The sequence below is a fragment of the Esox lucius genome, chromosome 6 (assembly GCF_011004845.1).
Source record: "Esox lucius isolate fEsoLuc1 chromosome 6, fEsoLuc1.pri, whole genome shotgun sequence".
NCBI lineage: Eukaryota > Metazoa > Chordata > Actinopteri > Esociformes > Esocidae > Esox > Esox lucius.
The window spans coordinates 26,685,136-26,707,994 of record NC_047574.1 but is presented as its reverse complement, the minus strand read 5'-3'; the positions used below and the strand labels follow the sequence as shown (position 1 = coordinate 26,707,994).

The 22,859-nt window shown below is 45.4% G+C and overlaps 1 protein-coding gene across 3 annotated transcripts in view; it reads right to left on the bottom strand.

Moving 5' to 3' along the window:
- LOC105010721 (inositol polyphosphate-5-phosphatase A) overlaps positions 1-22,859 on the bottom strand; it is a 144,371-nt gene that overhangs the window by 46,829 nt on the left and 74,683 nt on the right. For all 3 annotated transcript variants that reach the window (XM_010870259.5, XM_010870260.5, XM_034292669.1), the window contains exons 5-8: positions 15,208-15,271; positions 13,531-13,634; positions 6,421-6,473; positions 5,525-5,644 (exon numbers count right to left, since the gene is read on the bottom strand). In XM_010870259.5, coding sequence (XP_010868561.1) covers positions 5,525-5,644; positions 6,421-6,473; positions 13,531-13,634; positions 15,208-15,271 — 341 coding nt within the window. The remainder of the gene's footprint in view (positions 1-5,524; positions 5,645-6,420; positions 6,474-13,530; positions 13,635-15,207; positions 15,272-22,859) is intronic.

Below are 22,859 nucleotides of genomic sequence, written 5' to 3'. Positions count from 1 at the left end.
ACGTTCTCCAATCACTATTATGATTATCAATTAAAAACAAGTCCATTATCCGGTCCTTCTTTATGAAATGGATAATGGCAGGTTCATGAAGCTTGTCTTTTAAATTGAAATTCAATTGAGATCAAAGCCAGGGCTGACAGCCGGACCATCGCCACCCTTGCGTACACAGAAAGCTAGCCATCTAGCTAGGCTCAAGCGTGAAAAAACAAGATAAGGCTCGCTATTGGCCTTGATGGTTCCCCACTGCTCGTTTGTGAGCTAGGGTGAACAGCATAGAAGACCTATGGGCATAAATGGTTATATGCAAACCCATGTTGCTTAGCGTCCTGGGCCCAATGGGCCAAAGTCAAAAATAGATGTTAGTACGGACAAAATATAGGCATAATAAGAATAAGGATTGGTCATGACAAATGCATCAAATTAATTCTGTAGGCTGAGCATGTAACAGGCACAATGAAGGCTAGCATGCTTGTGAGATTGTGAAAATATTGAATAACAGCTTTAAGGGGGCTTTATGTAAATACTCACTGAAAAAGGAGCTAATTCTTAACAGCCAACAGAGCGCATATGCATTGAATAAAAAGAGGGAGACAGAGGAAAGCAGAGAGTGAGGGGAGTGGGAGAAAAGGATGAGAGAAAACGGAAGATGACGCATGTAACGGCTCCATAACTCGCTTGTGTTTCCCCAGGGCGACGGGGAGCCAGGCCAGAACTTTATCCCTCTAATAGCTATGTCTAACGCTGCGGCCATGGCCGTTTTGTCTGCAGGGCAGCGTTATCAGCCACAGGTCAGAAGGTAACGCTCTGTTTACACGATCATTTCCTAAAGCACTCGCGGTGACCTGCTGGCGCGAAAGCTGACTTCTGCTTGGCCTTTGTGGTGGCCCGAAGAATCGGCACATTAGCAACAGTGGACTGGGTGTGAATGGGGCTGCAGTGGGGGGTCCTGGGGGGCCCCTGCAGGCCTCCCAGCGGGGGCCCCATTAGCCGCGTCATCACAGTTCATTCAAGCAAACTGTAACAGTGTCAGCGACATTCCCACACAAAGACGCACTCCTTTACACAGTCTATAAACAAGCATCCCCCAGGCCAATTCATTGCGCGGTGACACCCCTGAAAGAGACTCTTCACAAGGGCTGTTCTCACTGAGGGGGGGCTGGCAGCGAGGCCTTCCTGAATCTGCACAAAGACAGGGTCAGCCGCTAATTTATAACATGGACCCCTACTCTGCTCCCAGGCCCCTGCCGCAAAAGCACAAAGCAGCGAGAGCACATTCCTCCCACACACTCTCCATGCTCTCTCACATACACACAGTTCTCCCACACAATTTCCATGCTCTCTCACATACACACAGTTCTCCCTCAGTCGCGAACACCAATGTCTTAGTAATTCCCGCTTAGATTGTACTCTAACTTCCCGCAAAAAAAACACTGCACAATTCCAACCTGATTGGAAAACAGAGGCATGTCCGATCATTGTTAAGAGTGACTGACAGACAGAGGAGTCATAATGGACAGGCTGTTAGGATTACGCTCTCCGACCGGCGGCCCATGTCAATATGCGATTGACAAGATGACTTACCATAAGTTGGCCGGTCAAATTCAACACAACACGGCTCCGAGCGACAATGCGACAGCCAATGCAGAGTCAGCTATTGTGAGCATGATTCTGGAGAATTCGGGAGAATGTTAACATTGTGAAGAATGTGCTTCTTGACGGCTGGCTCAATGGGTCAGGGCAGGACCCCTATTGTGACCTGTGACACCCAACCCAGCTACCCCGCCCTCCACCACCTCCAACTCACCCAGCTCCCTCAGTAGCCAGGCCACAAAGCTGGTGGTGGGGTGTCGCGGTCACACAGGGGTTAGGAGGATAAGCCAACCCAACAATGTCAAACCCCACTACTGGTCAAATAACAGGGCATTTTTAACAGGGACCCAAATGGACCCGGACAGGAAGGTTGTTGAGCAGCTGGATCTTCTCGCGTGAACCCAAGCCCATCTTCTCAGCAGTGGCTCAACATCTGCCAGATACGCTACACAGGGGGAGCTAGCTGAACCTATCCGCGTGCCGTTGGTCCATCTCTCTTATAGTCAGACGTGCAACTACGTCAAATGGCAGTAGCTAATAAACTGCGTTAGCTCATTTAACATACTTTGGTCCCTGACGCTACAGCGAATGGTGGCCCCATGCTAATGATCTGGTCCTGTACTGGGAGAGAAAGGTGTCAGTGAGCAACTGGGAGGATTAACCCCTGCTGTCCTGGGCCTCCCAGGGTGAGAAGGCGGTTCACAGAGTCACACACTGACAACCCAACCCCCACCCTCCATCCAGCCCACCACGCTGTCCCCCCAACGCACGGCTACCTATGGGCCCTAGCAAGCACCAATATTCTCACTATCACAGTTACATTCTAGGTATGGCTGAATGTATTTAGCGATGGAAGGGGATTCTGATCAGCTCACACAGAGCCAATCCGGTGCTGTTGGAAAGAAAAATGACTGTTTTGGCACCCAGTTCACCATACCTCTACTAAAACACTAATTCATAATTGTTTCTTCCTGTCGCACACAGCGCTCCATGTAATAAATTCATCAGGCTTTTATGGAGGATCTCCCTGCAATTATTCAGCCCTCCTTGCAGCTAAACATGTCTACCGCCTGGAAACGGGCTCTCCTTTCTCTCCTCTTTCAGCCTGTTGTTCTGGGAAAAGCCTAAAAGAAAACATTTCGTTTGGAGAGCTCTTTGAGACCCTCTGACAGTTGACTGATGACCGTCCATAAAATGACAAAGCATTGCTGTGTGGCGGCCAGCGCGGCCCACCGCTTCCCCCTGGGAAACTAATTGCCCCGGATTGTTAACGGCAACATTATTTTTCTGCCAATCATTGCATTTCAATGCCCTGAAAATGAGCATGAAACGAGCCTTTTCAGCTAACAAAACAGTTAAATGTCTCCAATGTTGATCAAATTAACTTCAGCTGTGTGACAATGGACTATATTTGGGGTGAAATAATGGCGGGGGACAAAAGGGCTCTTTCTGCCAGGATTTCACAGTTGTAATGTAAAACTGTTCTCTCCTGAACCGGACCAGCCACTCTGAAAGAGGGACAAGAAAAACGAACACAACTCAGATACACAAAAGACGTTTTCAGAGTAAGAAGATATTGTGTTGACTTGATTATCTCATGGCTATGATTTCACATGGCTCTTGCTAACCTGCTTTTCCCTCTTGGCCAGGGACTCAAATTCAAAACTGGTACGTAATCATCAGTGTCTGTCTTACGTCACCAGAACCTGATCAGAAGCAAGCAAATTGCAGCATATTTTGCTACATAAAGTGCTGATATGCATGGTTCACTATGGGAAATTGGGTTTGTAAGGAGCTCATTTGAAGGCAGGTGCAAACGATAAAACAACTGCATTAGACTATTTAATTGTATCAAAAAAAAATCTGTAATGATATTCTGGATCATATACATGTATATTTCTGATATTTAAAACATCGCTTTTGCATTCATACGTTCCATGAAAACATGTTACTTAAAACAATTCTCAAAGGTAAAATACAAATATACAGTGAAATAATACATGGGGAAATCCAACTTACAAGAGGCCTTTTGATGCTCATGAGTTGGATTTCAAAGAGGAATGTATAAGAACAAGCAGGGGAGGGTTAACATTTCCAACAGGAATTTCCCTGCTCTCATGGCGCTGCTGGCCACACATCAGCCAGAGAGAAGTGCCTTTTTGATGTGACTCAATGGAGAGGCCTGGCTGGCTAAACGCTGTTCCTTCTCTGCATTGTTCCCCAGAGACCTTGAAGCACTTTGGAGATAAACACTGTTTAGCAGTTAAAAGGGCCACAGAGGAAAAGGCTTATCAGATGTGTTCTCTATGGGCCGTAAGCTGCATTATTAGCCAGGGTCCTAGATAAGGGAAAGGGGCTGAGACAGGGCCCAGCAGTGGAGCTCCCTGGGCCGGTACGCTAACCAGGCTCCCGCACCGGTAGCCCTTCTGGATCTCAGCTGGTGGTGTCCACCCAACCCCCCCCCCCCCCCCGCGACAATGAGAGATTAGAGAGAAAGAGAGTAAAGACGGGGGGAGGGGGAGAGAGAGAGGTGGCCTTGGCTATAGATATTCACCCTCTCTCTTTCTGGGGTAGGAGTCAGAGCTGGGACAATGGCCAAAAAGACGGTTCCCAACCGGCCCCTGAATGGGAACACTGTTGGTGGTAGCGCTTCATTCAAAGCCGGCCCGGGCACTATTGTCCCCCCTGATCGGCTGAGGAGAATGGAGTTCGCTGGTGGCTGCCAAAAGGTTAGCGGCCCCTGTGAAAGGAGCAGCCCATTATTCACTACCCCTAACAGAGCCCAGGGGTCTTTTGTGTGGCCCCTCCCCGGGGCCCGGACAGGTTTTTTTCCCTCCACTCTCTCTCTGGCGGTCCGGATCTGTGCCACAGTGTTTCCCCAAAGTGAGCGATTGAGGTGCGATATGCCCCCAACCCCCCACTTCCCCCAGGCTAGCCGGAACACAGGCCAACATCTCTCACGGTCCTAGGTAACTCCTCCCAACTCCAGAAAAAGGGCTAAAAAAAATCCTTTGCCATTGTCACCTTTTATTATGCACCAGGAATTAACAGCTCAGGATACCTTCTGAGCATGGGGGGATTTAGAGTAGGGGAGTGTGGAAACTGCCAGTCACCGGCTTGGCGCTATTCAACCTCCACCTAGAGAAACGCGCCACGCAGCCCTGTTTAAAGGGGACTTTTAAAAATAAATCAACTTCAACAGCATGATGAAAGCGGAGGAAATACAGCCAAAACCCTCAATGTAAGCAACAAGAAAGATCCTTTTCAAATTTCATTATGCACATAAATCCAGGTAAATTACGGCTTCATAAAAATTTTAAAAGCTGCCATATTCCTAAAACGCCCCCACTTTCCTGTCCATTAAATGCGGAGCATTCTTTCATCAAATAAAAGAATGAAGGAGAGGGGAAAATATGATCTTTGAAATACATAAAAGGCAGATCGTAACTCACGAGGTGCCAAAACGCCTGATAATATATGCCGGCCTTATGCATGCAGTTATTCAAAGTGGAAGGAGGTGAACAACACGGTGCATTGAGATTCCATTTGGAGGGTGGGGTCACGTCATGCAGGGCCGCTGCGTGGCTTTTATTCGGTGTTAGCATGGCCAGGTGGAGACCACGGGGCAGCTCTAAAACACTACATCATCCGGGCTCCACTGTAAATGGATATCACATAAATCACATTAGCATGGACGCAGGAAGAGCTCTCATGTTTGCTTTGCGGGGGGTGGGGGGCGCAGGGTGAAAGACTCTCCTGAAGGGGGGGGTGCATGGGGTGGAGGGGGTCGTTCTTGGTCGAGGGGAACAGACGTGTGGGGGGGGGTGGTGAGAGGTGAGATGGAGAGAACAGAGAGAGGAGAGATTTAGTAAGGGGTTGAGATGAAAAGAGGAAGAGATGAGAAGAGGAGAATTAGGAGCAGTGTCCCATTCACCTATCTAAGACGAAACCCAAGGCCTTCTGTCTCGTCCCGGAGTAAACGGACGGGCTCTTCTCCCAGGCCAGGATGTTGGAGGCGTCGTGGAACAGGTGGATGTTGACCAGGTCAAAGGTGCTGGGAGGGGACAGAGAGACTTTGCGTTAGAGGGACCCCAGGTCAGTTTATTGAGACCCCTGAACTTTATGTGCGTCCACTTGACCTATGGACCACTGCGGGGCTGTGGAATAGGACCAGGGACTTGTCTGCTTGCGGTACGAGTCTCACATACTTACTCCTGTCAGTGTGAATCTCACCTCAAGACGCTTATTCTGCTGACGAACTTGGAAATAAATTGGCACTATTTCCCTGGCTCCCATCCCTGTCAATCTCTCTCACAACACCAACCCCCCCACCACCCGCCCCCCCACATACAAGTCTTGAATCATGTCTGTCTTTATTAGAACTTTACCGTTACAGGCCTTTTGTTCTCATGTCATCCTGATATTAGATTAGGATGTCCCCCCAGAACCCCCCCCACCCCAATCCCCAAATGTTTGTATTCATCTCACACAGGTTCAGTTGCATGTAATGTTCTCTGTCATCTGTCACATGCAACTGCTCGGCTAACGCGATTACGACTAATCCAATCCCGATCGCTCCCAGCATGCTTCCTGCTCGGAGAGGGAAGACAAGTCAAAACCCCTCTTTCCAGAATCTACCTCGCCTAGGTCTATGAAGATGGACCTTGACCACCAGGGCCCCATGGGAGATAGCCTTGGCGAATCCGAAGTGACAGGCAGCGCGAGTGATACCGCCAGGCGTTATGGGTAGTCACAGTTGGGCGTGACACTAAAATGCATGTGAATGAAAGGCAGAGGGGAGCGTGGCTGGAAGGATAATATGGAACTCACCAGTCTGCCAGAGCCCATCGAGTTCTGATGAAACCTTTTCGGGACCACTTGCACTGTAACAGTGGGAAACACAGGCAGACGGTACGTTAACATGGGACTGGAACTGGATGCAATGCACCAACGACCTTCACTGGAACACTGGGTCAATGTGCAGGCAATTAAAATACAAAAAACAAGCTGAGAGCTCTTTTATTTCAGAATAATTGTCAGTACTAAAACACAGCATCGAACCAAAGATACTGGCGTGGCAACCGCCATTCTCATAAAACTTGCTACAGAGGAGCGGCCTAATGACAGTGTCATGACAATGGGAAAACAGTTTCACTTCTGAAGAGTCAAACTGACCTCTAACCTACAATAAGCTTGCCCCATAACACTACTAAAGGAAAGAGTTACAAGGCAAACGCTTAACATAAAGCTCGTTATTAAACGTGAGACAAATTGATGCTGCAAGAGCCCTCATTTAGAATAAATAAATAAAGTATATAAGCCAGGAGCTGATCATCCTAATGGAGAGTTAACCGTGGTGATGAGCAAACCAATTATGGCCCAGGTCACTTAATTACAAATTGACTCATTTTATTTCAAAACATGCAAATGTAAAGGCCTGAGAGGTATTTGATTGCGTCTCACATCCTTCAGTCTGCATTAGTACAAGATTAACTGTATCAAATTCAATTACATTAGCATACTTGAATTAATCTATACAGCCTGGCTAAATATATATGCCCAATTATACACCACTGTCCAACATTGGACATTTGTGTGTGTGTGTGTGTGTGTGTGTGCTTGCGTGCACTCGCGCATCAGTAGGTAAATGGGGAAAAACAATGTCATTAACATAATGCAGTCGATAAATACAATATACATTAGGGGTGGGCAGTATGGATGGTATAAACTACATGCCGGTGTAAATATGTGGCACTGCACTGGATTTGCCCACAACATATGTGCCGCGGTAGACTAGTGAGCATGATTTTGGCGTTGACATAAAGCGCTACGTTGGGCCAAAAATGTTGGACAACCCCTTCACCTGTAAAACAATCCCCCTAATTAGTAAGAAAGAAGGGGCTTCCTCCATCATTTGGATATTGTTCCGTTTCAAGAAGTCAGATCATGAGAAGAAAACATCTAAAGTACGTGGTAATACAAGCAATCTCTCCTTTCAAGAAGAAATGTGCGCAAGTATTAGGAAAATTACAGAGTACGTTCAGAAAGAGCAGGGTCAGCATTGACAAGAATTTGTGACGGTGTCAAACGAAAAGCTCTTCCAGAGTCAATAATCAGAAACTTCCCCTACAATAGAAACATGTATTATTAAATAATAAAATGGGGAATTGTACTGTTATAAGCACTAGCAGTTACTTGTGCAGTTACTTTGTGAGCTTTCGCCTGAAGAAATAGTTGTTAAATGTATTGTTCATAAGTTTATTGTATAACAGAAATTTGGCCAAATACACAGTATAATAAATAAACTGCACAGTAAAACCCCAATATTTAACTCCTAGAAATAAGCAGTAACCCTTACTTATTTTGTAATAAGTAGTACTGTTCCTCTTAAACATATATTCTATTGCAAACTAAGGAATAAAATGACATACTTTGATTGATTAGTTAGACATGACATTAGAGTTACAGTCCAAAATTTGAAATATACAGTGAAATATTTTGTCTGCTGTGTCACTCCGCCGCCAAAATAAATAATATAGGGGATGTTTTCAATTAATGAACCAGTAGTCATGCACCACCCTCAACACAGTTGGTCCTGTTTTGATTGGTCCAACATACTGCCCATTCAAATGTGACAGTTTGTAATGATTTGCCACCACTGTCGGTCTTAAAGTTCCTATGGACTATGATCCATTTTAGTTCTCACGAGCTGCCAAGCCCAAGCACCTGTGCTTGCGAAATCCCACGTCGCTGTAACAACAATCCATGAATGTTATTTGTTCAAGTACATTTTTACAAAACAAATTACAGTGCACATCTTTCTATGACAAACTCATTAAAGACAAGTAGACTCTGAGAAAGATTGGGGCATGCAAAATGTACGACAGGCCACCACACCCCCCGAATAAAATTAGCAAATGAGAGTAGGCATAATTACGTTACGTTATTACAGTGGTTGCAATCTACAACTGAAACGAAGGTTGTGTTAATTTTTCAGAGAATAATGTGTTCATGTTATGCAGAGCGCAAACACTCTTTTGTTGTTGTTTCAAACCAATTCATTTGTCACGTATGCAATATTTTGTTATAGTACAGCTTTTACAGTTGAAACTGTTTATCTTTGCCAGAGAGATGTGTTGTTCTGAGTGAAACGCTCTTTTGTCACTTCAATCCAATTCATTCAGTACAGACATGTATTCATTCAGTACAGACAGAGTGTATTTGATAATACATTTGGAGGTACAGGTAAATAGGAGGCCCCCTGACTGTCTTGTATTTCACCCTAATGAATCTGGTCCCCCTACTCATTGTACCTATGTGTTCTATACATACGTGATGTGTGAAATGTGTCAGCGTTACATTGACTGGAATAAAGAGAAGGAAGAGGGTAGAGTGGGCTACCAAACCTGCACCCTTAATGTAGCCCAAAATGAATGTAATCTAAATGTAATTTAAAGAGCCATTAACTACATCCACAACATTCCCATCCATCACGTCCCTGACAGGCTCCTCCTCTGACTGGCCCTCGCCTCCACGTTTGGTACGGTGACCCGCACACACAAATCTGACCCGTCAAGGACAGCGAGGCCCAATCAAAGACCACACCTGGATGCCTGCAGTACGTGCTCTAGTAAAACCAATGTGCATGGGGGGTGGGGCGGGGCTAGTTGAAGGAGGAAGTCAAGTTCTCATGGGTTTGAGGGGGGGGGGCACAGACAGTTGGGACAGTGACGAACTCCTGTACAGAATGGGTAAACTGACAGCCAGACTCCCTGGAAAATCAGGCCTGGGACAGACAGAAGGGGACTAATGGACACCCGGCTATAGGGCTTTGTTGGGGGGGGGGGGCACATTGTTATTTTTATTGACAGGACCGAAGGAAAGAGAGGCGTGGAATACAGGTAGTGGTGGGAGTGAGACAAGGAAGGGTCAGGGGCCCGGCGGGCGTGCGGGGTCCCCACGGAAATCTGCGTCAAAATATCATGTGGGGTCCCCACGGAAAACTGTGTCAAAATATCATGTGGGGTCCCCACGGAAAACTGCGTCAAAATATCATGTGGGGTCCCCACGGAAAACTGCGTCAAAATATCATGTGAGGTCCCCACGGAAAACTGTGTCAAAATATCATGTGGGGTCCCCACGGATAATTGTGTCAAAATATCATGTGGGGTCCCTACGGAAAACTGCGTCAAAATATAATGTGTGGTCCCCACGGAAAACTGCGTCAAAATATCATGTGGGGTCCCCACGGAAAACTGTGTCAAAATATCATGTGGGGTCCCCACGGAAAACTGTGTCAAAATATCATGTGAGGTCCCCATGGAAAACTGCGTCAAAATATAATGTGGGGTCCCCACAGAAAACTGTGTCAAAATATCATGTAGGCCACGGTAACGCCGCTGCACCCCATGCCCTCCTCCATTGATCCATCTATCAGTCCATCAGCCCTGTTCCCATCAGGGTGTGGGGAACAACTGGACCAGAGCAGCCTTTATAGGACCAACACCACAGTCCTGTGGCACCACAAACACCACAGTCCTGTGGCACCACAAACACCACAGTCCTGTGGCACCACAAACACCACAGTCCTGTGGCACCACAAACACCACTGTCCTGTGGCACCACAAAACACCACTGTCCTGTGGCACCACAAACACCACTGTCCTGTGGCACCACAAACACCACTGTCCTGTGGCACCACAAACAACACTGTCCCGTGGCACCACAAACACCACTGTCCCGTGGCACCACAAACACCACTGTCCCGTGGCACCACAAACACCACTGTCCCTGTGGCACCACAAACACCACTGTCCCTGTGGCACCACAAACACCACTGTCCCTGTGGCACCACAAACACCACTGTCCTGTGACACCACAAACACCACTGTCCTGTGACACCACAAACACCACTGTCCTGTGACACCACAAGCACAACTGTCCTGTGGCACCACAAACACCACTGTCCTGTGGCACCACAAACACCACTGTCCTGTGACACCACAAACACCACTGTCCTGTGACACCACAAACACCACTGTCCTGTGACACCACAAGCACAACTGTCCTGTGACACCACAAGCACAACTGTCCTGTGACACCACAAACACCACTGTCCTGTGACACCACAAGCACAACGGTCCTGTGACACCACAAGCACAACGGTCCTGTGACACCACAAGCACAACTGTCCTGTGACACCACTGTCCTGTGACACCACAAGCACAACTGTCCTGTGACACCACAAGCACAACTGTCCTGTGACACCACAAGCACAACTGTCCTGTGACGCCACAAAACACAACTGTCCTGTGACACCACAAACACCACTGTCCTGTGACACCACAAACACCACTGTCCTGTGACACCACAAGCACAACTGTCCTGTGACACCACAAGCACCACTGTCCTGTGACACCACAAACACCACTGTCCTGTGACACCACAAACACCACTGTCCTGTGACACCACAAACACCACTGTCCTGTGACACCACAAGCACAACTGTCCTGTGACACCACAAGCACAACTGTCCTGTGACACCACAAGCACAACTGTCCTGTGACGCCACAAACACAACTGTGCTGGTGTTAAACAAAAAAAACAACCTGCATGGCTTTTTTCTCCATTGTTTTTACATCAATCAATGGGGTCTCGATCGTACACTCTATTCACCTAATGACAAATCCTTTATGATGCAATGTCATATAGAAGCATGCGTTAGCACACCGAATAAATAAACAAATAAATACTCTGTCTAGCTGAAAGGACTGATGGACCAACAAGAAATGACAGCTCGTCAAATCTATTACATCAAGCATTTCAAAAGAAATATGCCTGTTGTTTTCTCCAGTTCTTTCTGATTCAGCTTTTCCATTAATGTCGCCTCTGTCCCCCTCCACCGAGCCATAACTTACATTCTGGGGCAAGGAAGGCAGTGGGTTCCACACACAGGGAAGGGGTCGTCATTTCAGCAGACTCTGCTTAGAGGACTTGGGGGTCATTGCCAACAAGGAAGTAGACATGGGACAGTGCGGGTGTGTGTGTGTGTGTGTGTGAGAGACATACAGGGGTGTGAGAAGGTGTCAAAGCAAACACGCAATAAGATATACTACACTACACACACACACACACACACATACAAACAGCCAAGTCAAAGCCACGGACCAATATGGAAATGCCATTTGGCCTCTGTTTTTAGTCTCTAACTGACGCTGCCACTCAAACGGGGTGCCTCTCCCTCCATGATGTCACCGGGTCCTCTCAGAGTGACAGTTTATTAATGGCGGACCGTAAAGGTAACATTCGTGCAGGGAAAAGAGACGCATTAGTCTCGGATGAGCCTCTAAACCAGTCTGCAGCTTTGGGTCTCTACACAGGGACATGAAAACATTACAAAGTGACCACAGACAGTGCATGTGTAGATTCCAACTGATGAGAAATATTCTCAGTTCTTCTCATAGATCACCTTCTATGTGTTTATGCATGTCTCACTATCCTGGTTCCACTAACGCCCAGACCCGTAGAGCGGTACCCCTCAAAACCCAGTCGGATCCCATTCTGCTGTTTCTTGAGGTCCGTCTTGTACCGGGTCCTGTTAATAGGATTCCTTTAGGCTGCAGATGGATGGCAAAACCAGGCGGCTTCATCTACTAAAAGACGGCATAAATCACGATGGAGGAACGGCCGGGACGAGGCAGGGGTTATCGCGCGCCTGCCTTCCTCGTGAGAGCTCTGCATTAAAGCATTAGTGAAATTAATTCATCTTTCATAAGATGTTTGAGCAGTGTCTGTGATCTACGATAACAACCTATTTTTCACTAAGCAGCTGGGCTGTATAGAGTTGGGGGGAGGAAAAAAAAGACTCATCCCTTATAGACTACACAAATCTGCTCTTTTTAAATGGGCTAACATTATCTGGAGTGCTGCTATCCAGGGCATCATAGGAGATTCATAACACAGTCATGAAAGAGGCATGTATCAGGGGGCAAACTTCTGCCATCTATCTGCTCGATTTTTGCCCCGTGACCCAATATTATTTTTTTGTTTCTTCTCCCTCGAAACGCATCCGTTTTTTGTCATAATTTAAAATGACTTCACGCCTCAATCGATGTAATTGGTTTTAGATCATCTTCCAAAATGGCAAACCGTGGAACTCTGAAGGGGGGGGTGATGAGAGAGAACGACAGAGTGTGTCTGCATGCATGCGTGACTGTGTGTGTGTGAAATAGACAGAAACGGGGATGCTGCATCTGTGAAAGGCCGTATCCATCTCCTCTGCATATATTTGAGGTGTCCGGCGAAGCGCGGTTGACAGATGAGCGCTGAGTGCAGAGCCGACACACAGGCAGTCGTCCTCTTTATTAGCGTGTCCGTGCAGTGCCACGCTACCTTGTGACGTGGACCGAGCACAGGGACCCACAGAGCCGACATGCATGCGGCCTCCAAGTACCGCCAGTGAGCGAATTAAAGCTTCGGTATCTCTGTCAGTGTTCCACTGATCCGTGGAATATTTTCACTTTTTGAGAAAATGAAAGTGCTGAAACACATTATTTTCTTTTTAAAAGTCTACTTTCTTATAGAAACAGTTGAAAAGCATTAACTAACATAAATCATTTTATATGATTTTTTTATAAACCATAAGAAGCAAAAGAGGCTGCATGTCAAAACAACTTGGCATTGTGAAGTTAAGTCAATCGTATAATTAGAAATTAGGAAATTGTATAAGTAGAAAATGTCACCTGTATGTTCTTGGAACTTTTTTCACTGTTTTATGGGGACTGAAAGCAACCATCCTAAATGAAATGTCAAAGTCATAAGATCTGCAGTGTTCATTACTGACAGCACGTGTCAGTCATGGTCTCTGTGCTTCAGGAAACAGGACTGCAGCTGAGAGGTAGCCAATCTATGTCACTAAGGCAAAAGTGGAGAGATACTCACCTCAGGGAAGTAGTCCTGAGGAAACTTCTCTTTCTCCAACATGGGTGAGCTATCTAGTGTGTCAGAGTAGATCTCTTTCCCCACTAACTTCTTGAATTTCTTGGCTGCAGGGAAGAACACACAAAGGAAGCCAAAGAGGCTGTATTAAAACAAGATACGAGACAAGCTACGGCATGAGTCACAGTCCAACACCACCAATGTCACAAAGCTGTGTTGTACATCTAGATGTAGTTATGCATGCGTTAAGACGGGGCTATTTCAGGCTACTACCCCACCTGCTGGTCATTACTGGAAATGTGTATAGAGCCTAGATCTTGAACCTTCTCCCCATGAACACTCAGGCATTTCACAACATAGTTGTGCCCCTGAACAGGCACATCTGATTCATTAATCATAGGCTTGATGACTAGCTGACAAGTTGAGATCTAGAATAGGCCGAATACATAGAAGGGGGTCTCTGAGGAGAGGGTTGAAACACTGGGAAAGCAACAGATTCTTATATATTTATTTATTGTAGCAAAGAATGTTACTTACAGAGAGATTAGATTAACCAATCTTCATGTGAAGAAAACAGCATGACGTCTTGACCCATGCTAACAGGAACAGCGTCAAACAACTGTGACATGGAAGAACCTTTTCGACCTCAGAGATATTTTCTGCCTTTTGAATTCTCAGCACTTAGAATTCAAGACCTCTGACGCTGACCCCGAACCAAATGGTTCCCCTCAACATGGGATCAACTAAGGCCAAAATACAACAAACTACCTAAACTGAGGTCGGAAGCAAAACAATGCCTCCTCATTAACTTGCCATCTGGACCAGCTTCTGTAAAGAGGCTCAGAGTGCAGTGTGGACCTAGGATACGTTTAGACTTATCTGACTGACTATGATTAGGCCAAGGGAGGCTCTGACCTAAGACACTTAAGGAAGATAGGACCTCAAACATTTAAAACTATTCAAGTCTACAGTACAGTACAGCAAAAGTATTAGTTACCAGAAAGAGGATCTGAAGCCTTTTATTTGACTCTCAGGTGCCTAAGACTTTAGCACATTACTGTAATGTATTGCTTTGGTCAGGAACCACAATATTAGTATGTTGAAGACTCTCTGGAAACCTTAATCCCAAGAAACAGGAGGGTGTGTTTTTCTAGGGGCTTTACCAGGTGAGAACAAGTGTGTGCATTTCTGTGCGTGTGTATGTGTGTGTGTGTGTGTGTACACGTTGCTGACATGTTTGTGTGTGTACACGTATCCATGTCTACACGCTACATGCTTGTGTGAGATGTCCTCCTGCCCTGTCCTTCACAGGGTGGGGGGGTGGGAGTATTCGGTGCTAATGCTGACTTGGGTGTAATGGGCCCCACACTGAGCCTCCACATCTATATCCCCCCTCTTTAATTAGCCTGGCCGCCGGACCACGGGCCCTCTGACACCCTGGGCTGATGAGAGCGCCGTAACTGTCCAATAACCTCCGTGCACAATTACCGCTGAGCCCGAAATCTCATGAATTAAATCCTAATATTAATTAGCATTACCATTCTATGGCTCCCTTTACATTATCTTGGAAAGCCAATCTCCAGCCGTACTGGTTTTGATGGAAGTGGTGAGGGGGGTGGGCCGTGTAGGGTGTTAAATGGATGGGTGGGGTGGGGCAAGGTGACAGTTAGGAAGACTCACCTTTGAAATCAAACTGGTGGATGTTTTTCAAGGATTCGTGAATAAAGTAGCAACTTCCTAGTGCCTGAAAGAGAAGAGAGAGAAAGAAAGAGAGGACATGAGATTCAGGAGCACTGTATTCAGTCAGAGCTTTTTGGAGAATAACAAACCACAAAATGTGACTGTTGGCCATAAGACACCACCAACTGTCTACAGGTCAGACACACACGCACACGCACACGCACACGCACACGCACACGCACACCCATGTACATGCAAAAGCACACATGCATGCATGCAGGCACAGCACTGCAGTTCCATGAATAGATATTTTCATACATATTATACACATGGCTCATTGTCATTGTAAAGGGAATTTTCATTTCTTGATTTTCATTGTGATTATTTTATTACTCAGCATTCTACTGCAGGGAGCTAGTTACACAAGCCTTTTACAGCAACAGCTATTTAATCGGCTAAACTACGTACATGACCAATAAGCGTTGATTTGAGTAGACTGGAACCAATGAGTAGAACATTGGTTCCAGGTAGCATTCATTTGTAGATCTTTGATGTGTGTGAGGAAACTAAGGATAACATAACACGGCCTAATTGAGCTGGTACAGCCTTTTCCCACAGCAGACACTGAACTAAATCCACCAGTGGAATACACAAGAAATCTCAGTGTGTTGTTGTCTAACATGGGTGGAGGAAACCATCTTAGGGCTACAGTACAGTGCACGGAATGAATTAGAGTCCTGTGACCCCACTTGCACTACCAAGACCTTGCAATCACAAGAATACATCAGTCCTGCTTCTCAAAAGACACATTCAGCAGGACTTTGGGACAACCAAAGATCTACTTCAATAGGATTAGCAGGAAATCTCAATTTCTGAAAGAACAATCGACAAAGTTTCCCCAGGCTGTAGACAACCCAAACAAACTCACTGTGGGAAGATATTTTTTTTTTTATCATGGAGGGGATTTGATTCGGTTCACAGTTCACTACACCACTACGCTCTTTCTCTGCGCTTTCTACAGGCCTTTTAACATTGAGGCAATAGGGGGAAAGCCGGCTCTCAATCTGGGTCTTTGAGACAGTGGCCCACCAACCCTTGCCTGAAGGCCACTCTGTCCCTGGTCCTGCGGAAACCCTCATTTCCCCTCCTACAACTGCAGCCCAGGCAGCACGCAGAGAGGAACAAGAAACACATATTAGAGGGGGAAACAGGCGGAATGACAATACGAAAGGGAGAGGTAGAGAGAGTGAGGGCAATAGAATGCCAGGGGGAGTTGGGCATAGGGAGGGAGGTAAAGACAGAGAGAAACTCCAGAGACACTGCAAGAGACTAGTCAAGTCATATGCAGGTAGAGGAGTGGATAGTGGGGGGACGTGGAAGGGCGTATGAGCTAGAGTGAGGGAGGCAGGGAGAGACTGACAGGGAGGGGACGCGAGGGGATCAGACAGACAGCAGAGGCAGAAAAAGGGCAGAGAGGAAGAGATGATTTAGTCAGATTTTGCGCCGTTTTCCTTTAAGGCACAGAGAAGACACCCTCTCTGGCAGCCCACCCCCCTGCATTATTTATGAGCGCTGGCACATCTTGAGATTAAACATTTGCTGATTTGTCAAAAGCACAAACATGAGATCCTGCCCATCTCCTTGACAGAGAAGTTCATCCAACGGGGGAACACTGTGGCACATTTAATTGATGAGAACAGCGGCTAGAGATCCAAACCGACCGTGGCGCGCGGCTTCATCCTCTACTCCCTCGGTTCCTCTGAGTGGACAGAAAAGCGCGGGGCAGCGGGAAAGGCAGGGGGAACTGAAGGTCAGGCAGGACGGCTTCCAGGAAGGGCCTCCTGTTCCGTTCTCTCAGCTTTTCTTTATGTTCCTTTTCACCTCAGACCACCACCGAGTTAGCGGAGAGGGAGGCATGAGGGAAACGCAATAGCAGCGTTTATTTTATTTAAAACTAACAATATGTTGTTTATTTTTTTATCTATCTGTCCAAAAACAAAAAATACAATAAAAAAAAAAACACGGTCCACCAATGAAAATTCTAAATCACCAGTATAATGTCTAAACCGCCTGATTTATTTCTTAATCTGTGAACATTTTGATGTGGGTCTAGACCACAGGTGACAGAACAGTAAGACCTAGGTATGCTTGTTTTGTGCAACGTTTTTTTTCTGCCCAGGCAAGGGCATCACACACTATTACTTACAGCCATGAGGTTCTGTGCGCATGTTAATGCTCAACGGACATCGATTACTCTACAAAACCCAGGGAACGCGACCGTCCGAAATACAATTAATATGACGACTTTAAACAAATCGCAATGAATCAACTTTCAAATAAATGCTAAACAATTGCGCCTAAGTGGCTATCTGTGTAATCACAAAAAATGTACTTAACCTCTAGCCTAATAAATATTACTTTGGCATCAGCATTCAAAACCGTCCGGCTGCTTGGGTTCTTGCTCCTACCCCCTCCCCTATCAAAGCCTCAGGTACTCTTCATGAAGAACCTATTATATTAGCGGGCTGCAATTAATCCATTTGTCTCTGTACATGACAGGTCCAAAAATATTCATTAGAGCCTGACTGCGCTGACAGGATATGCTTATCTTTTACCAGTGGCTTTACAATGGCCAGTGTCAAGTGTATGGTTGTCACGTTCTTCTTTATTGATTAGCTGCCAGATTCACTTGAAATAATTAAAAGTATATTTTACATATTTATAAACCCCACTGTCACAGCTGCTACTTAATTTTCCATTAGTAAAATGCACTCCATTAAGTGCGACCGGCGAGGGCCAGGAGGAGTTAGTGGGATATGAGTAATCGCCATAATTGTAGACAGAAAGACAATAACCGCGCCATAAAAGCCAGGTTTTATTGCCCGCACTGGGAATGCTATCTCTTATCGGGAGTTGTATCGGCCGCACTGCTCAGATGAGATAAGCAGACTAACACAATAGAAGCTGTATTAGATTCTGTGTGTGTGTGTGTGCGCGCATGTGTGCGTGTGGGAGTGACTGAGTAAGTGAGAGACAGACAGAGAGACAAAGAAAGAGAAAAAGAGACAGAAATAGAGTGTTAAAGAGCAGTGTACGGGCAGTTGACATTTACAAACCCCAAAAGATAAGGCCTAAACGGGTCGACGATGTAAAGCAGAGGCCCGCACAGTCCGCTCCACTGAGTGCTTTATCTATACTCGGCTGTGGGAATTAGTTGCGCTGGAGGAATTGGTGACCTCTAATGGATTTTCCGCATTTAATGTGAAAAATGAGCCATAAAGAAAACATAAAAGTAATATTTTGTCTCCATTCCGCCCAGAGGGGGCACGGCCTGTCCCAAGAGAGTAGCCTCATCACACCACTCCCTCGTCACCCCAAGTCACCGCCTTCACTTCTGAGGGCAAATACCATCCAGTCTGTAAGCCACTGGCCTGTAATGCACTGAATGTCCTTGGGGTGCCTCTTGAGACAGAGGGACAACTACCTGAAGAGACCTTAAGTATGCTGGATAAATGCACTTCAAAACAGGGACAGGTTCGCCATTTCACAACACTTCTCCCAAAAACAGTTCAAATGGGTGGAGTGTTATGGAGGAAGGCTAGCTGAGGCATAGCCACTTGCTCTGGGAGCCATGGACGCCATGTCAACATGGGGTTTTGAGCACATTTTATTTCACCAACTGAAATGTGCGAGTCCACCAGGTGCGGATGGGCTAACCAAAATGTGCAAATCAACTGTTCGACTTCCCCAACGGCAGCTTTCACACACACACACACACACACACACACACACGTTCTTATATATGTTGTAGGCCCAACGGCAACACAACACACAAACAAGTCTCCCGATGTAAAAGGTCAATGAGATATGCGGTCACACCAGAACTGGGTTGGCAATGCGTACGGAGCACCATCAGGCCACAGACGCTCGTACGGCGGGTGAATCAACACGGATGCCGGCTAATCGAATGGGTACACAATTCACTCACCAGTTGCCAGGCAGAACCAGCCTTCAGCCACAATATTATCCGACACTCTAAAGAAAGTGTAAATGAAACGGAGCTCAAACGGCGACATTATTTACTCCGAGCCCCATGGCTATATTGAGCAGTAAAACGTCAAATGTTACCAGTAACCCCCCTGCTTTGCCAAACCACGCCCCATGTAGCCTTATTTCAAGGCTACCCAGGCCAGACAGGGGCGCAGTGAGAACCGGACCACTTGATATTCAGGGAGCGGGTCCGCCGAGTGCCTTGTGTGCCGGGAGCTCCGCACAAATCTCCAATACTGCACAAACAGGCTGTTTGTCATCCTCGCCAATGAAAACACAAGGGCAGGGGAAAGCGTCAATAGAGAAGGCTTGCTTTTCAGCAGAGAAATACAGATCGAGACCGCTTCAGTGCCCCCCCCCGCCATCCGCTACCCACCCCCACAGCTCCACCTAGCGCCGCCTATGTGTTTGCCAAGCCCCACTCTCGGTCCAATTGATTGAGTATTCAGAGTATTGAGCCACAGTGTCTATTATTCATCATCTGGTGGAAGGCCTGACTGGATACACAGACAAAACTCTCATTAAAAGTTATTCTGTCACTTCCTCTCATTTGAAAACAGGCTGGATGTTTGGACATCGATCATTTCCTGAACAGGCCCTTGTCTACGGGGTCGAGGGGGGCAGGGTTTAGAGGATGGGGGTGCCATAGGTATGGGGATAAGATGCACAAGGGCGCCTCGCAGGAGTAAATGGATCTGCCATAGAAATACAAGCATTCAATTATTATGAGGCCTTGTTTTGTTCTTCACGTCCGAATTTATTTGTCCAGCTCAGTCATTGGGAATGGTTTATCTTTCTATCAACGTCCACAATTCATTTTCTTTGGTCACACTACATTCCATAGGGCCATGTTCTACAGGAACAGCAACCTCCAAATGTTTTAACACTTAAGAAACCCTAACCTGTGTCTAGTACATGAAGTTGTTGATTATGTTAAACTTCCTTTTCTGTAGTTTCCACACAACCATATTGGTAAAAAGCTAAAGGATTGGGCTGATGTACAGTATCAACAAAACAAAGATTTTAGATATACACTACCATTCAAAATTTTGGGGCCATTTAAAATGTTCCTTGTTTTCCACAAAAAACATACAAGAAATCAATTTGAATAGGAAATATAGCAAAATGAATAGGAAATAAATTGATTTTACAAGGTGAGAAATAATGATTTTTCTATTAAAATAATAATTGTGTCCTTCAAACTTTTGTCAAAGAATCCTCCATTTGCAGTTTACAGCCTTGCAGACCTTTGGCATTCTAGTTGTCAATTTGTTGAGGTAATCTGAAGAGATTTCACCTGGACATTTCTGAGTGACCCCAAACCTTTGAATGGCAGGGTAGATATAATTACTTTCACAATGACAGTGCCTACAGTGCCTCACAAACATTGTGACCTCAGACACCAGTCGCCCAATTTTGATGAAAGTCGGTGAATGATGTCTGAATAAAGAACTAGAAGTCTTTTTCGGGGAAATAGAATTAATAAAGCTTTGCTTTTTTTTTTTTTGCTAGCTCCTCTGGATTTTGCCGAACCTCCACTGGCAAATACAAACAATTATAACCAAAGTAAGAGGTATTTACTCAGGGCTTGTATATACATTCATAGCCCCTTGCTGAGCATCTCTCACTAAGAGGCATATAATTATCAGTATTAACAAATGTCAATTAGTGTTGTGGGACTTTCAAACATTGCTTGGAAATGTTAAACTATATACCATTGTCAGACTGTGAAATGCCAAGTTCCAGTGGGCTACATTTTACCTTAATTATCAAGGGTGAATGAGGCGTAGTAAGAAATGGAAATTAGGCTTATTTGCTTTGGTGTAGCCAAACAGATTTTATAAACACTACCTAATGTAGCCTTTGAAAATAAATCTGGATAGTGGGAAGAGATAAGGGTCTGGTTAAGCTGCACGCACATGTCCCTCAATTCCAGTCATCACCCATTCCTCTGCTTAGCTGGCAGTACATGCCAGTGTAAATTGAAATGTTATGGAAATGATTAAGCAAATAAAACGTTTCTTTTGTTTTACTCTCTCTGTGTAAAATGGTTGTTGAAGAATATGTATATCCTGGACAAACCCCCAAAGTGCACTACTGTGTTGAGTGTTTGATTTGGTTTAAATGTTTCCAAAGAACAACACTGCAAGTGGGTTGTCTTAGACAGTCTCAAGGCCCCTATACGTAGACGGGTAACTTCTAGAAAGCACAAAGCTTCCGCTCATTATTCTAAAATCTCCCTGAAAACAGGAGGGACATAAACGAATGATTGATCTCCAAAAAAACCCAGATTTCATTTTATTTTGGGGCAAGTATTATGGATGGGTCTAAACAAGTAATTGGCCAACCCCATAACAGTGGCCTGACCTGCCAACAATCCAGTCCCGCTCCCAAGGTTGGCTGCCTCCCTGGGAAATATTGTGCATTAATTCCATTTAGTCTCTCCTCCAACATCCAATGGTAGAAGTTAATTAAATTGCTTGTCCATTGTGTTCATCCACTTACAAAGTTAATGATATTGTGCCTAGGAATTAAAGAGCATTTTATAAAGCGCGCGGGATGGGAGCTGGCAGGCACTACATTGCCCAGTTGAACCCTGTCAGTCCTCAGGCTGGTCGACCCTCTAATTAGCGCTGAAATGGATGCTTCCATCTGCCAATTTCCTGCCATGCTCATCAGTCGTAGCAGTCGCTCCCCTAACCTGCCCACCAGAGGGGTCTAAAGCAATAAAACAATCACAGACATTCAACAAAAAAAGACGTCATCTATACATAATATGACTCAGACTTTTATAGGCATTCTTCTAATGTCTTGGGTTTTTGCTCTGTATTACAGCATTTGTTTTTTGAGTGATACAGATTGAAAAGTTTTTTAACTTAATTGAAAAGGTTGTATACAGTACATAACATTTTAAAGGGAGATTCTTAAATACACAGTGGTACACCTATTTTGATGATTTAACCATTTCTTTGAAATCCTTGCTAAGTCCTTGAACCCAAGGAATACCAATGTACTGTACCTATAACATAAATATCAATTAGAATATTAGATCTCTAAACTGCACTTATTGAAAGAGATTTACAAGAGGCCCAATTTCTAGTGCAGCAAGCCCGTTAAAAATGGCTAGAATGAATCATGTTTGTATATTTCTAATACGATGCTGCAACTTCAGCATATTTTTACGAGGGTATAAAATCAGGACATTGAAGCAAATGAGATTACACCTGTGGTGCCTGCAATGATATTAACCTGCCTAATGGTGGAGGAGTACGCAAGCCAAGCTCAAATGCAGATGAACACATTTGGGTAATCGGCTTATTAAAAAGGTAAAACGCTTCTTCATCAAGATGTTCATGCCGTTAGATTTATGACTGTAGTTTTTTATATTGTATTTTAGCAACTGTGTAAGTGATCTGGGTGTCTCTAACGGAGAACATATAGTTCTTTGCAAAGTGGCTTGTTTTGGAGTGGGACTGTAATTGGCCATTGACTAAATATAAAATCCTTGAATCAATATCTGATTAAAATGTGGGGAGAGGACATTCCACAATTTTCACTTCAGAATGTATACCACACAAAAAACATTGATTGAAAAATAAATC